At 32.3% G+C, this 16,680-nt stretch overlaps 1 protein-coding gene and 1 long non-coding RNA gene across 2 annotated transcripts; both read right to left on the minus strand.

Moving 5' to 3' along the window:
- LOC109352297 (abscisic stress-ripening protein 3-like) lies at positions 2,543 to 4,404 on the minus strand. The gene is made up of 2 exons (XM_019594220.1): positions 4,155 to 4,404; positions 2,543 to 2,982 (listed from the first exon to the last, which is right to left on the minus strand). The coding sequence occupies exons 1-2, from the start codon at positions 4,323 to 4,325 to the stop codon at positions 2,797 to 2,799; spliced, it is 357 nt and encodes a 118-aa protein (XP_019449765.1). The 5' UTR covers positions 4,326 to 4,404; the 3' UTR covers positions 2,543 to 2,796.
- Positions 10,738 to 11,499, minus strand: LOC109352467. The gene is made up of 2 exons (XR_002108361.1): positions 11,262 to 11,499; positions 10,738 to 11,121 (listed from the first exon to the last, which is right to left on the minus strand). It is a non-coding gene; the product is annotated as an uncharacterized LOC109352467 (long non-coding RNA).

The raw sequence follows: 16,680 nt of genomic DNA on the forward strand, positions 1-16,680 counted from the left end.
GATGGTTTATTGTTTCATTTTGAAATTGTGCATTGTAACAATTGTGTTGCAATTAAAGACTTTGGATTGATCTCACTAAAGAATAAAGAAAGACCAGTTGGAAATAGAAATGTTTGAGATCACATTGCATGAAGTTTCCATGTCACTCATCCATATTTGATCTATGTCATTGAGTATATTAATATGGTGATCATCGTGGTCGAGTCACACTTAAATGTGATGAAAGTCGCGGTGGTTCCATAGTTAATATATGAGATGGACCAGATTGTATTAAGGAGAAGTCTAAACGTAAATAGCATACGGATGCGCGCCTAAAGAACCTGTGATATAATTGTATCATGAAGATATGAAGCTCAAGTGGGAGATTGTTAGAAATTATAAATTTCTAATTAAGGTGAGCATCATATATTTGATACAATGATATTAGCTATTTATTTTCGGGGTTACATTATAAGTGATCTAATTAGTGACACCCCTTAGATTTCTAAAAGGTTATAACGGATATGGGCTTAATGGGTGGATACCCATCAGGTTAACCCATAGGGGATAATGGGAACCCTATAAGTTAACACATCAGGAAGGTTATGGTCCCCAATACACCAAATCAAATTTAGTTTTTTCCTCTCCCCATCAGAGTGAAAACGCAAGTCCCAAGAGGAATCAGGGATTTGGGCCATCTTACCATTTGATTCAGGTATGACACTGCACCCTTTGATTCATATATGTGCGTGAGAATCATTAAATTCAAAATCTTAGGATTGGTATTTCAGAATTTCTGACATAGGTTGGCTCGGATCTCGTGATGGAGCTTTCTTGGTGCATTCGGCTTATTCCAGCGTGAATGAGTGCATCAGGAACCCGAGTAATTATGTGATTTTTGAGTTATGGTCCTGGAAAGGCCCTTTTAGAATCACCCTCCTACTTTGGCGTTTGGTTAGTAATGGGCTCCATATAAATTATCAACACCGCAGGAGAGCCATGACTGATTCTGCAACCTGCCGTCGCTGTTCTGAATATGAGACTTCCATCCATGCTTTTTGGGATTGCCACTGGGTTAGGGAGGTTTGGATGAATCTCTTGAAAATCTCAGGAAATAACCCCTTCTTCACAGGGAACTGGTGTGGGCAGGATTGGTCGTTAGCCTTTGGGGGATTCTGATTGGTCATTGGTTGATTCAGCGATGGGGCTTCCAGAAGGTGTGTATAGAATCCGATTTCTATGTGTGCTGTCTAGCTATTGGGTAAGGGATGTCCTAGCTACCATCTGGTGTCTAATATTTAATACATCATGGCTATTTTGTAGTTGGTTTCTTGCAATCATATTTTTCGGGAAGGCAACAGTGTTGCAGATACTTTTGCAAAGCACGATCTCAACATGGAAAGGGGACCTAGAGTCTTTGATGTTGATCCTACTTTCTGTATTGTCCAATTGTTGCTAGATAATGCCTCTACCCTCTACTGTAGAGGTTGTTAGTTTCGTCATTGCTGGTTTTCTGTTGGGCTTTTAAGCTCTCTTGTAACATCCAAAAAAAGGAAATAAAATTATCAAATATTTCTTAGATTTTTAACAAGTTCTTCAAAATTTTCATTCTGTCGAATTTGATCTAAATTTTAAGGGCTCAAATTAGGTGAGAAGGTTTTCTATGAAATTTAAGTGACTATTTTATGACTTTTTTCTTTCTATTTAATATTAAATTGTTTTAGTAAAATCTTTAAGATATTTAATTGAGAAAAAATGTATGCACCAAAGGTGTACGAATTTTATACACCATTATTATATCATGCACAATTTATATTTAATCATTGTCGACTCTTCAAAAAATATTCCAAGTAAATAGATGAATGATATAATGACTGCGTATAAATCTTTACGGTAATATTATATAAATAATATACTAAATTTTAATTTGATGACTTTATTATAAGTATAATATCTATGCACTAAAGATTTATACATACACATCACATCATATATCATTAATTTGAATTACATTTTTTGAAAAATTTATGATAATTAAATATGAATAGGGGATAATATAATATATAAAACTCAAACATTTTTTTCTCTTATATTATATACGGAAGAAAGGATTTTAACAAAAAAATTCCGTAGTGGAAGCTAGATCCGTTTTCCCTAATTTAGTTGTTCCACCATCATAAACAAAACAAAAAATCCTAAGCGCTTTCACCTTTCATTTACACTTAAAACATATTATCAATGTCTTGTTTGTAAAACATACTTCGGGTAAAAAGTAGAGACTAGAGAGGCTAATATCATTTTCAATTTTCTATTCACACTCTTATTTTTTATTTGTATTTTGAAAAGCCTATTCAAAGTTTCAAACTCTTTTTAATCAACAATAATTTTATAAAATTAAAAGCTCAAATCATGATTTGTGAGAAGCATTAATAATTAAATAGAAGGGTGCATATGATTTAGCTCAATTATGAATAAAACTAATTTAAACGAGAAAGGGTAACATGTATAATCGACTCAGTCTTTAACAATGGCTACCAGAAAAATGATCAATAAGATAAAGTAATATCACAACTAGTTTCCAATATTATCACTGATATATTAAACACAGTACACACTACATACATTCAAATATACGACACAATACCAGAGCATTATACACTCTCCAAAGTCGCTCAAAATATTCATGTCACCCCTGCTTGTGGCACATAGAAATTAAACTAGAAAATGATACACAAATATGCCAAAAGCCATAATATGAAATTAAAAATAGAAAGGGGTGGTGATGATACTTTCTGAGCTTAATTATATATAGCATGTTCAACCAAAGAGATGGTGGTGCTTCTTTCCATGAGCTTCCTCATCTTCCTTCTTTGATTCCTTTTTCTCATGATGCTCATGGAAGGTGAAACCACCGGATCCAACGGCGGCTGCAGCCGCAATCTCCTCTTCTACTTTATGCTTGTGAGCATGTGCTGGGTCTTTTTCAGCCTTGTGCTTCTCATGCTATCATAAAATAATTGGAGCAAAGAAAATCATGTTAATTTTCTTTTGTACCATTAAGAATGGAAAATACTATAAGATAGTATACACAATTATAATGAAGAGTATAAGATTATACTTTAGCAACAAGTACAGTATAATAATACTATCTCATCTCTACTACTTTTGTATCTAGCATTGAAAATCACAGTCAATTATTATAGGAACTTCAGTATGACCCACTTTAAAGGTCACACGTTGAAATTATTGGGGCAATTGATTAATAATTACATTGATGCAAATCAAGCTTTAGACTTTTCCATTTCCTTAGCAATAATTGGAAATGTCGGGACACTTATATAACTTACTTATAATTAAATATTAAAGAGTTAATTATACTAATACCTTGAGTTTTAGTGAAATTTCTTAAATTACCTATCACTTTTTTATACTTCCATAAATCTCATAATATTTATACATTTGATACATCGACTATATCTGAATGAAAAATTAGTATAATTTAAAAAAAGAAGTGATAAATTAATGTATTTTTATTATTTTTGTTATAAAATACATCAACAATTCTAAAGATATATTATTTAAATAACTCTTATATTATATCGTAATGAACCAAAAATAATAAAGACATATCGACTCTATATTATTTGGACTTGTCTCCACCTATACCATATTTTGTTTAGCTTAATTACCTTTGTCACATTTTTTATTTAAAAGATTATACTTATTTTTTAGGCAGAGATGATCAGTGTAATGAAGTATAAAAATTAGAGGCTTTGTGTAAATGTCGAAAATTGAGAAATAATTTATATAATTTTGCTAAAACTCAGGGTGTCAATATAATTTACTCAATATTAAATTAAGTTTTGGAATAAAAAAACTAGAGGAGAAGGAGAGGAAAACATGTATATAATTGATTCTTAACTTAAAAATCAAATACATCTATAAATATATCAAAGTAAAATGATTAACATATATATGAAAAGTCCACAAGGGAAAGTGCCCTCCAAGTGCCTAACTTAGTTTTGAAAAAAAACACTGATTAACAACAAATAAACAAGCAAAAATCATCAAACATATGTTATATAAAAAAGAGAATTTATCCAATATAAAAAGAAATGAACAAATATTATATACTTTGGATAGTGCAAAAATACTAATCAGCAAAGATGAATTACCACAACATAAGCACCAGCAGCAGCAGTACTAATCTCCCCAAGGTGTTCAAGATGCTTATGGTGCTTCTCCTCTTTCTTGTAATCAACTTCTTCAGCATAGCCACTCTCTACAAATTTCTCTTCCTCATCCTTCTTGTGGTGGAAAAGATGGTGGTGCTTCTCCTCAGACATGGTGGTTGCAAGGGATTAATTGATGGGTATAGATATATGGAACTAGGATTGTAATGGGATGAGAGAGTTGTGAAGGGCTTGTACTTATTTATAAATTGAAAATAATGTAAACCTGTGGTAGCATTATTGGTAGGTTGCATTACACCTTTCTTGGTAGGGTCATAATGAATGATTTGAATAAAGATTGAAATTTTTTAGGTTTCCATGTATACTTTATGACTTTTTATATTAACCTAATATGCTAGTTGGTACTCTGGACCAATAGTGTTTATACAAATCAAAACTTACTAATATGAGTATTCGGTCGGTCACCCAATAAAGAAATGATAAAGATGGCAAGATTCTGAATCATGTACGCAAAGAATTAGATAGAATGTATTTATCGTGTTAAAAAATATTATATATGACTTATATGACCTTATGGATTTTATACTAGTGAATAGTTTTTGGGTTAACCGTCAGTATAATATTATTAATAATACATCAATATGTGACTTTATAAATCATTATTAATTTTTGGTTAAGGCATCGATCAAAATTCTTACTTTTCTAATATCAAGTATATATATAAGTTTTTGTAAATTTATTAATTTGTGTCTCTAATAATAATTAGTGCCTCAATGAATGTTTTTTGTCTAGGTTAAAGTTATTCTTCTTGAAGTGAAGAATAGAGAAAATAGAAGTAGTAGATTGTGTAAAACAGTAGTGATACATTAATGAACAAAATAAAGGAATATGAAAGTTTCTTATAGTTATTATTGAGATGTTACAAAATGATAAAATTGGAATATAGAAACACTAAATGAAATTAAATAAAATTATACAGGTTCAATTATTTAAATATTCTTTCGGCTTATTTTGTATTTATATAATAGTAAGAGCAAAGTTAGAATATAGAAATTAGGTTTGTTCAATTACCTAAATATCGCTTAAACATATTTTACCTATTCATATATATATATATAGTATAATACAGTAGTATAGATATATTAAACTTATAATCCTATGACTACTCACTCACATATGAAGTTTATATTTTTTTTCTTAAGTCATAAGTATCTTTCATTAAGATTGTCTATTTTAATCGGATAAGATGATTATTAAAGATTAAACTGAAACTTCTCTTCTTGATAGTAAATATTCTTAGTTTTTTATTACTATTTCTTAATCAATTTTTGAATAAGGATTAATCCCTTTTGAGTATTTGTTATCTCTCTCAATAAATATTATTCTTAATAATTGAATATTTAATTTTTTGATCATGCTGGAGACCTAATAGATCTTACTCTAATAAATTAAATAGAGTAAATTACACTGATACCCCCTGAGTTTTAGTGAAATTACATAAACCACCCCTCACTTTTCTACACCTATACAAACCACCCCGAGTTTTTATACTTTCATTACACTGACCACCACTGCATAAGAAATAAGTGTAATATTTTAAACAGAAAATATGATAAATGCAATTAAGTTAAACAAAACATGATATATTATGTAGACAAGTCTAAATAATATACAAATCAATGTATCTTTATTATTTTTTGTTACAAAATGTATCAACAATTCTAAAGAAATATTGTTTAAATCGCTCCTATAATATAGTGTAACGAACCAAAAATAATAAAGAAATATCGACTCATATATTATTTGGACGTTTCTCTACAATATATCATGTTTTATTTAACTTAATTGCATTTATCACATTTTTTGTTTAAAAGATTACACTTATTTCTTATGCAGGAGTGGTCAGTGTAATGAAAGTATAAAAACTATGAGAGGTTTGTGTAGGTGTAGAAAAGTGAGGGGTGGTTTGTATAATTTCACTAAAACCCAGGGGGTGTCAGTGTAATTTATTCAATTAAATATAACAAAATTTACATTGATATATATATAAAAATTTAATTTTACATAATAATCCACCTGCATGCCTGTCATGGAGATTTCTTTGTGCCGGTTAAGGCTAATATTAAATGGGGGAGGATATCGTGTTTTTTAGTGACGAATCTAGGATCCAAAGGTAGGGTATGCGACATATGTTAAAAAATGAAATAATATATATCATAAATATAAAAAGATGAAAATATTAATGTCAAAAATAAAAAATTAAATATATTTAATCAAATAAATTACATATTTCATATTTAATCTTTATGTGATTTTACATTTTGATATCGTCGAATGATCAATCTATTATCAATGTTATTGAACACTTCTTGTTAAATATAAGTCACTAGATGATCATTCATTCATGCATCTTTCATTCGATTACTCAACCCATTTTTCATAATTTTCATAGTTGAAAAAATTATTTCTATAGATGTATTGCTAACTTCAAAAGAAAATAAACTAAAGGTTCTAACAATGGCACTGAGTTCATGATGCCTACCTTCTACAATGCTCAAGGTATAATTCATCAAACTTCATGTGTGGAAACTCCACAATAGAACTCTACTATGGAAAGAAAACACTGACATATCCTCAATGTTACTAGATCCTTGCTCTTTCAGTCACACCTTCCCAAAACCTTTTGGCACTTTGCTACCAACCATACAGTTTACCTAATCAATAGGATGCCAAGTACCACTCTTGATATGAGAAGTCCTTTAGAGGTCCTTCTTGGAAACAAACCAGACTTCCACAACGTGAAGGTCTTTGGAAGCCTTTGCTTTGCCTCCACACTCACCAATAGCAGAATCAAACTAGACCCTCGAGCTAGAAGGTCCTTGTTTCTAGGATACAAGAGTGGAACTAAGAGATTTATCCTATCTTTAACTCTAGGAATGTTGTGTTTTATGAACACATATTCCCTTATAAGAAGACTCCTACCAATCTTGAATCCACTCAACATGCTAATATGGATGATACATCCTTTATTAAATTTGATGACCCTATTACTTTCACAACCTACAATCCTCGACCTCCCAACCCACCACCCTCCACAAATGACCATATCACTGAATCACACATTTCTCACCAACATATTCCCACCCCTTCTATTCCACCCTCACAATATGTCAGAAGATGACATAGAACATCCCATACTCCTTCCTATCTCAAAGATTATAACTGCAATCTCTTAACAAGTACACCTAATACAATTACCACCATCAAACATCTCCTAAAAAATGTCTTATCCTACAAATCCATCTCACCTACACACTTGCACCATTGTTTATTCATCATCACCCAAAATGCACCCAAAACCTACCATCAAGCCATAAAATTCAGGGAATGGATAGAGGCTATGAAAGATGAGTTACAAGCTCTTGTATCTAATAATACATGGAGCCTTGTTTCTCTACCTCCCAACAAACATTCCATGGATCTAAATGAGTTTATAAACTGAAACATAACTGTGATGGCACCATACAAAGACACAAAGTTAGACTTGTAGCTAAAGGCTACACACAAACAGAAGGCCTATACTACTTTGATACTTTTGTATCAGCGGTCAAACTCACTACTATTAGACTCCTTCTTGATATTGCTTCTTGATTGGGAAGGACCCTCTAAAAACTTGATGTTAACAATGTCTTCCTCCAGGGTGATCTTAATGAAGATGTATACATGTCTCAACCACAAGGTGTTCAATGCTCAAATCCCAATTAGGTTTGCAAGCTCAACAAGTTTTTACATGGCTTAAAACAGGCAAGTAGCCAATGGTTTGTCAAACTTTCCTCTTTTCTTATTACCATGTGATACAAACAATCCCATTATGATCACTCTTTATTCACCAAAGGTCCTAGTTCAAAATTTACCGCTCTTTTGATATATGTAGATGATTTAATTTAGCTGGAAATGACATTTCTGAAATTAATTTTGTTAAACACAAATTGGATTTAAGTTTTAAGATTAAAGGTCTTGGTCATCTTAAGTACTTCCTGGGTCATGAGGTTGCAACCTCCAAGCATGGATGACCTTTTGCCAAATGAAGTATGCTATGATCTGAACCTCTTATCTGACACAAGTTTCCTTCACTCCAAACCTATTCCCACACTTATGATCAAACATCCTCACTTGCACTAGCATGATAGTGCACCATATTCTGACCATGTGTTCTATAGGCAACTGGTTGGTAGACAACTCTATCTTACTAATACCATACCCGACTTAAGCTTTGCAAATCAATAATTGAGCAAATTCATGGTTGACCTTTTGCCAAATGAAGTATGCTATGATCTGAACCTCTTATCTGACACAAGTTTCCTTCACTCCAAACCTATTCCCACACTTATGATCAAACCCATCAACCATCACAAGACTCTTACTTGAGTATGCAGGTATATCAAAGGTAGTCATGGGCAAGGTATTTTTTATCCATCTAATTCCATACTGAAAATTAAAGGATATAATGATTTTGATTGGGCATCTTGCCCTGATACAAGAAAATCAATTTCTGGTTTTTGTATGTTCTGACGCAATTCACTCATTTCTTGGAAATCTAAGAAACATAACACTAGATCCTCATCTGAGGCTGAATATCGTGCCTTGACCATTGCTTCTTGTGAGATTCAATAACTTACTTATCTCTTGCGAGATCTTGCACCTACTCATAAGCAACATGCCTTACTGTTTTGTGACAATGATTCTGCTAGGCACATGGCAGTCAATTCCATTTTTCTGAAAGAACTAATCATATTGAAATTGATTGCCATGTTATAAGGGAAAGACTTCTACTTAATCTATTTCATCTTCTACCTATTCATACTTCTGATCAAGTTGCAGATATATAAACCAAAGCCTTGGAACCATCTTTGTTTAATACATTACTTCCCAAGCTGGGAACTATTAACATATACGCTCCAACTTGAGGGGGAGTAATGAAGTTATAATCAAATTAACTAAGTTTTATTATGCCAGGACATTGCTCATGGTCAAGCCAAATCAGCATCAAGTGAGACTATACATCAGGACAAGCAGTACATCAGGCCAAACAGTGTAACAGGCCAGGGAATGCATCAGGCTAAGCTATGCATCAGACAAGGAGTGCATTAGACCAAACTGTGCATCAGACAAGGAGTGCATCAGGCTATGCATCAGACAAAGAGTGCATCAGGCTGTGCATTAAGCAAGGATCTTGGCACATTACATGAGCATATTGGCGTATCATGTGGTGTAGATTCACTGCATGACTAACATGAGGCCAATGCCTTATGCATTTTTTTGATACACTTCTACAAGGCTGTTTTGAAGCATAGCCCCTTTTATTTTAGAATGTGTAAAATGTGCTTTTGGTTGTTAGTTAATTAGTTAGGTGATTAAGTTAGCTACTTGTGTAGGTTGCTTAATTGTCAAGCAACACTTGAAATTATATAAGTGACTCATATTATATAACATATTAGATTATGAACCGGACACATCTCGTGTCCAAATCCAGCTATCTTCACAAATCTGAATTAATCCTACATTAGAATAGGGTTGAAATTATTATGTTTGCTATATGAAAGATGACATGTGGTCCTCGCCAGAGTGTTCTTGCCTTATTGACACTACGTGCTACCTTAAAAACTCATCAGGGTTTTTCCTAATGCATCAGAATTCAGAACACAGCTTTGTAAAATGCATGACTCCTAGATGCTAATTTGAATCTTGCAAGTCCCCATCGGTAGGTGTTCTCTTTAATTTAACAGTAAATGTATAATTTTGCATTTTACAAAATAAATTCATTGAATTTATTTTCGTAATGGTCTCTGGAAAATAAACCTATCAAATATTTCTTAACAAGTTCTACAAACTTTCCATTCTAACTAATTTATCCAAATTTTTAGGGCTTAAATTAGTTGAAAGTTTTTTTAAATGAAATTTAAGTGACTATTTAATGATTTTTTATTTCATTAATTTGTTTTAATAAATTCTTTAAGCAATATTTAATTTGATTACTTTATATTATTTATGGATCAAAGAGTTTTAACAAAAAATTACATAGTGAAGTTAGATCCGTTTTTCCTAATGTAGTTGTCCCACCATCATAAACAAAAAACACTCCTCTTAGTGATTTCACCTTTCATCCACACCTCAAAAAATAATAATAATTCTTGTCTATTGTTTGTAAAACATACTTCGGGTAAAAAGTAAAGACTGTAGAGAGGCTAATATCATTTTCAATTTTTTATTCACACACTTATTTTTTTTTTAGTTTGAAAAGTCTATTCACTCTAATAATAATTTTATAAAATAAAAAGCTTAAATCATGATTTGTGAGAAACATTAATAACTAAATTGAAGTGTGAATAGTCTTTACCTCAATTGTAAATAAAACTTGCTTTACACGAGAAAAGGGTAAACGACATGTATAATCGACCCAGTCTTTATTTAACAATGGCTAGCAGAAAAATGATCAATAAGATAAAGTAATATCACAACTACTTTCTACTATTATTATGATATATTAAACACAGTACACACTAAATACATTCAAATATACGACATAATACCAGAGAATTATACACTCTCCAAACGCACTCAATATATTCATGTCACCCTTGCTTATGGCACATCGAAATTAAACTAGAAAATGATACACAAATAAGCCAAAAGGCATAATATGAAATTAAAAATAGAAAGGGTTGGTGATGATGCTTTCTGAGTTTGAATATATATAGCACGTTCAACCAAAGAGATGGTGGTGCTTCTTTCCATGAGCTTCTTCATCTTCCTTCTTTGATTCCTTTGTCTCATGATGCTCATGGAAGGCGAAACCACCGGCTCCGATGGCGGCTGCAGCTGCGATCTCCTCTTCTACTTTATGCTTGTGAGCATGTGCTGGGTCATTTTCAGCCTTGTGCTTCTCATGCTATCATAAAATAATTGGAGCAAAGAAAATCATGTTTATTTTCTTTTGTACCATAAAGAGTGGAAAATACTATAAGATAGTATACAAAATTCTAATGAAGAGTATAAGATTATACTTTAGCAAGTACAGTACAATAATACAATAATAATATCTCATCTCCACAACTTCTGTGTCTATTATCTAACATTGAAAATCAAAGTAGTAAAACTATTATAGGAACTTGAGTGTGGCCCCCTTGAAAGGAGACAAATTGAAGTTATTGGTGCAATTGATTAATAATTACATCTGATGCAAATCAAAGTTTAGAGTTTTCCATTTCCTTAATAATAATTGGAGATCTCGGGACACTTACATAACTTATTTATAATTGAATATTAAATTAAGAATTAAAGGAGACACAAGACTCTACTCACATAAATCAAGTTTGTATGTTGACTCTTACTCAAGAAACTCACCAAGCAGGAACTCACCAAGCAGCATATTCTCAAGAACAAAGACTTCATCAAACACTATCATTCATGATTCAAAGACAAGCAAGACAAGGAATGCACTAAACTACTATGTTTCATAGACTCAATCAAGCTCTTATAAACAAGCATCACCTTCCTTTACTAACATCACAAATTATAAATATCAAATCTGCACCAATCGAAGTTGCAGAACCAAATCAGCAGCATATCATTTCATATGATTATCACAACAGAAGAATTTGCAATTTCCAATCAATCATAGTTATAGTTATTATAAGCATGTTTTGTATTTGTATACTTAGCATGTGCTCTTTTATATAGTTAGCTAAATCTTTAGTTAGTTAGGCCTTCGTTTGGCATGTGTTGTAATTGTTAGTTTGTTAATAGGATAGTTAGTCAGTTGGCTTTTCTTCCAAGTATAAATTCAAGCTTTAGGATAGTTTTTAATTCAATCTTTTCTGTATCAAGTCAAACTGATCTTTGATGAGTATTATTCAAATAAAGCATTCATCTCGAGGTTACTCATAGTAAGTTCTGTTCTTGTTCTTCTTGGATTGTTACATTATTGAGCAAATCTTCTTTCTTTTTTCTTTGATGGTATCAGAGCTCTTTTAGAGAGCTCTGTTACCTTCAACAAATATCCACCATGGATTCAACTTTTATTATGCCTATTCACACTCAAAATCCCTCTGATCCTTCTCAAGATCCATACTACATTCATCCTTCAGAAAATCCTGTCACTCCCTTGTATCACCATTGTTGAATGGTGACAACTACCACCAGTGGACAAGGTCTATGCAGATGAGTCTCCTATTAAAGCAAAAATGGGAATTCGTAGATGGATCAATCAGAATGCCAAACAAGACAGATTATTCATACAAAGCATGGGCAAGGGCCCACAACATGGTCACCTCATGGATCATTAGATCAGTTATACCTTCCATAGCTCAAAGCATTATTTGGATAGACAAAGCATATGAGGTTTGGGAAGACCTCAATGAAAGATTATCCCATGGTAACCTCTTTAAGATAGCATAATTGCAGAATATTATAGGGAATCTTAAGCAAGGTGATCTAAATGTCTCAAAGTCTTTTACTCAGACCAAAATCCTATGGGATGAATTGGATACTTTTAGGCCTGAACCAAGACGCACTTGTGATGCTCTATGTGACATCAAGAAGCATAGAGAAGAGAACAAGATCATTAGATTCCTCAAAGGGCTCAATGATGCATATAGTGGAGTTAAATCCCAAATTATGCTCATGGACCCCCTTCCCTCAATGAGAAAAGTTTTCTCCCTTGTTGTTCAACAGGAAATGCAAATGTATGAACATGAGTCAGATTCAAAGGCTGTGACTATATCTAGCAATGGAAGAAGAGGAGGATATTCAGGAAGATCCTACACTGCAAACAGGAATTCCAACAACACTTCTGGAAATGGGACCCCTTTTCGATATGGCGGGGGTTTTTGGACCAAAACTCAAGCTCCACCTAAGTTTTGTACCTATTGCAAGAAGAATGGGCATACCACAGAAACTTGCTATAAATTGCATGGTTATCCTACTAATTTTCCACTCAGCAGAGGAGAACAAGTGAGCTCCACTCAATCCTCAAGCTTAAATGAATCTGAAAAGAATGATGTGTAAGACATTGACCAAGCACATGATAAAGTTTTTGGCCTCAATAAGCAGCAATACCAAGGACTAATGAGCATGTTGCAAACACAAAATACACAAAGGACTGATGGTGAACACTCCAACATTCTATCAGCCACTTCTATACCACCAGACATAAGCAATACAAGTATCTCTCATCTTAATCAACCACTAAATTATTGAATAATAGACAGTGGTGTAACAGACCACATCAATTCCAAACTCTCAAATTTTGGAACTTATAATAGAATAAGACCAATTACGGTCAATTTACCTAATGGAAATGAAGTAATCTCATAAATCTCAGGAACTATTTCCATACTTCCCAACTTAATTTTATATAATGTTCTCTATCTACCTGATTTTTCATACAACTTGCTATCAATATCAAGGCTTACTTGTGATTTACTATATATACTATCCTTTGATTCTAACTATTGTCTCATCCAGGAGAAGAAGTCTTTGAAGAAGATTGGTATATCAAGATCCCACATTGGCAGGAAGCCATACACAAAGAATTACAAACTCTGCAAGACAACAACACTTGGATCATAACCGATTTACCTATGGATAAGAACCCTATTGGTTGCAAATGGGTCTTCAAGATTAATTGCAAAGCTGATGGATCCATTGAGAGATATAAAGCTAGATTAGTAGCCAAATGATACACCCAAACTGAAGGCATAGATTACATTGATACTTTTTCCCTAGTTGCTAAAATCAGTATTGTTAGGCTCCTTCTAGCTTTAGCCTCCATCCATAATTGGCCACTAACACAACTTGATATCAATAATGCTTTTCTGCATCGGGACCTTAAGGAAATTGTTTACATGACCCTCCCCCTGGCCTTCCCTATTCTGGACTAAACCAAGTCTGCAAGCTTGAAAAGTCCCTATTTGGACTAAAACAAGCAAGCAAACAATGGTTTTCAAAGTTGTCCCACTTCCTTATCAAGCATGATTACCAGAAAGCTAAATGAGGCCATTCTCTCTTTACAAAATGGTCTTCATCAACCTCAATCACTGTCATCCTTGTGTATGTGGATGACATTTTACCAAACTTAAGACTCTTCTTGACAATACCTTTAAGATTAAAGACTTAGGAACTTTGAAATTTTTCCTAGGATTTGAAATTGCCCGAAACAAGACAGGAATCTCTATGAATCAGAGATAATAGGCCCTTGAGATTCTTTTTGATGTAGGATTACTAGGCTGCAAACCTTCCACCACACCTATGACATATGGCAGCCATCTTTTCCAGGATTCCAGTGCTCCCTTCCATGATCCTTCCTCTTATATAAGATTGATAGGAAGACTTATTTAATTAACAAACACACAACCTGACTTATGTTTTTCTGTCCAACGAATAGCACAATTAATGGCTAAGCCTACCATCACTCATCATAATGCTGCTTTAAAGGTCCTTAGATACATTAAGGGAACTCCTGCTATAGGTTTATTCTTTTCTAACACATCCACCGTTCAACTAAAGGCTTACAACGACAGTGATTGGGCTGCCTACCCTGATACTAGAAGATCCATAATAGGTTTTTGTATATATCTTGGCACTTCTCTTATATCTTGGAAATCCAAGAAACAAAAGACCATTTCTCGTAGTTCATGTGAGGCAGAGATAAGACTATGGCTATTACTACTTCTGAATTAACTTGGCTTACTTATTTGCTTGAAGACTTACAATATTCATTCTCTCTACCTGCTATCATGTTTTGTGATAATCAATATACCATTTATATTGCCAATAATCCTATTTTTCATGAAAGAACCAAGCACATAGAGCTTGATTGTCATATTGTTAGAGAGAAATGCACTCAAGGTAAGATAAAGCTTCTTCCTGTTCCTTCTCACCTACAACTTGCTGATGCTCTCACTAAACCTCTGGGAGCCAAAGATTACTCAACAATTCAAACCAAGTTAGGGCTCATTAACATATGTGCCCCAACTTGTGGGGGTATCAAAGGAGACACAAAACTCTATTCACATAAATCAAGTTTGTATGTTGACTCTCATTCAAGGAACTCACCAAGCAGGAACTCACCAAGTAGGATATTCTCAAGAACAAAGACTTCATCAAACACTATCATTCATGATTCGAAGACAAGCAAGACAAGCAATGCACTAAACTAGTATATTTCATAGACTCAATCAAGCTCTTATAAACAAGTATCACCTTCATTTACTAACATCACAAATATAAATATCAAATCTGCACCAACCGAAGTTGCAGAACCAAATCAGCAGCATATCATTTCATATGATTATCACAACAGAAGAATTTTCAATTTCTAGTCAATCATAGTTATAGTTATTATAAGCATGTTTTGTATTTGTATATTTAGCATGTGCTCTTTTATATAGTTAGCTAAATCTTTAGTTAGGTAGGCTTTCTTTTGGCATGTGTTGTAATTGTTAGTTTGTTAATATGATAGTTAGTTAGTTGGCTTTTCTTCCAAGTGTAAACTGAGGCTTTAGGATAGTTTTTAAGTCAATATTTTTTGTATCAAGTCAAACTGATCTTTGATCAGTATTATTCAAATAAAGCATTCATCTCGATGTTATTCATAGTAAGTTTTGTTCTTGTTCTTCTTGGATTGTTAATCCATTATTAAGCAAACCTTCTTTCTTTCTTTCTTTGATTAAGTTTTGGAATAAAAAAAACTATAGGCGATGGAGAGTAAAACAATGAGAAAAACATGTGTTTAGTAATGCATGTGAAAGTATAAGAATTTTATAAGAAAAACATGTGTTCTATATAAGAATTTTTATCTATACTATATATAAAGCCAAAACATGGTGTAACCACCACCATGGCATAATTTATATATTCCTATTTTACCCTTCAAAATTTTAATTTAAAAAAACCATATAATCTTATATAACCACCTCAAATATATTAACTATAAGTTGCATATCTATACTACTTAATCTATATCTATACTATATATAAAGCCAAAACATGGTGTAACCACCACCATGGCATAATTTATATATTCCTATTTTACCATTCAAAATTTTAATTTAAAAAAACCATATAATCTTATATAACCACCTCAAATATATTAACTATAAGTTGCATATCTATATTACTTAATAAAGGAAAAACCTAACATAACTTTCATCAAGTTATTTTGGGTTTTCATACTTCATATTTTATAACTTCTAATTTTATTTTATAAGTTATACTTTCATCTTTATATATACTTATACTACTAAACATTTATTTCATATTTTATAACTTCTAATTTTATTTTATAAGTTATACTTTCATCTTTATATATACTTATACTACTAAACATTTATTTCATATTTTATAACTTCTAATTTTATTTTATAACTTCTAATTTCATCTTTATATATACTTATACCAATAAACATTTATTTCATATTTTATAACTTCTAATTTTATCTTTACTAGC

This window comes from Lupinus angustifolius, chromosome LG07, assembly GCF_001865875.1.
Source record: "Lupinus angustifolius cultivar Tanjil chromosome LG07, LupAngTanjil_v1.0, whole genome shotgun sequence".
NCBI classification, from domain to species: Eukaryota; Viridiplantae; Streptophyta; class Magnoliopsida; order Fabales; family Fabaceae; genus Lupinus; species Lupinus angustifolius.

Coding starts and splice junctions, on each gene's coding strand:
- LOC109352297 (XM_019594220.1), bottom strand. CDS start 4,325: ATGTCTGAGGAGAAGCACCACCATCTTTTCCACCACAAGAAGGATGAG. Junction 2,983..4,154: donor CTGCTGGTGCTTATGTTGTG/GTAATTCATCTT, acceptor ATTTTATGATAG/CATGAGAAGCACAAGGCTGA.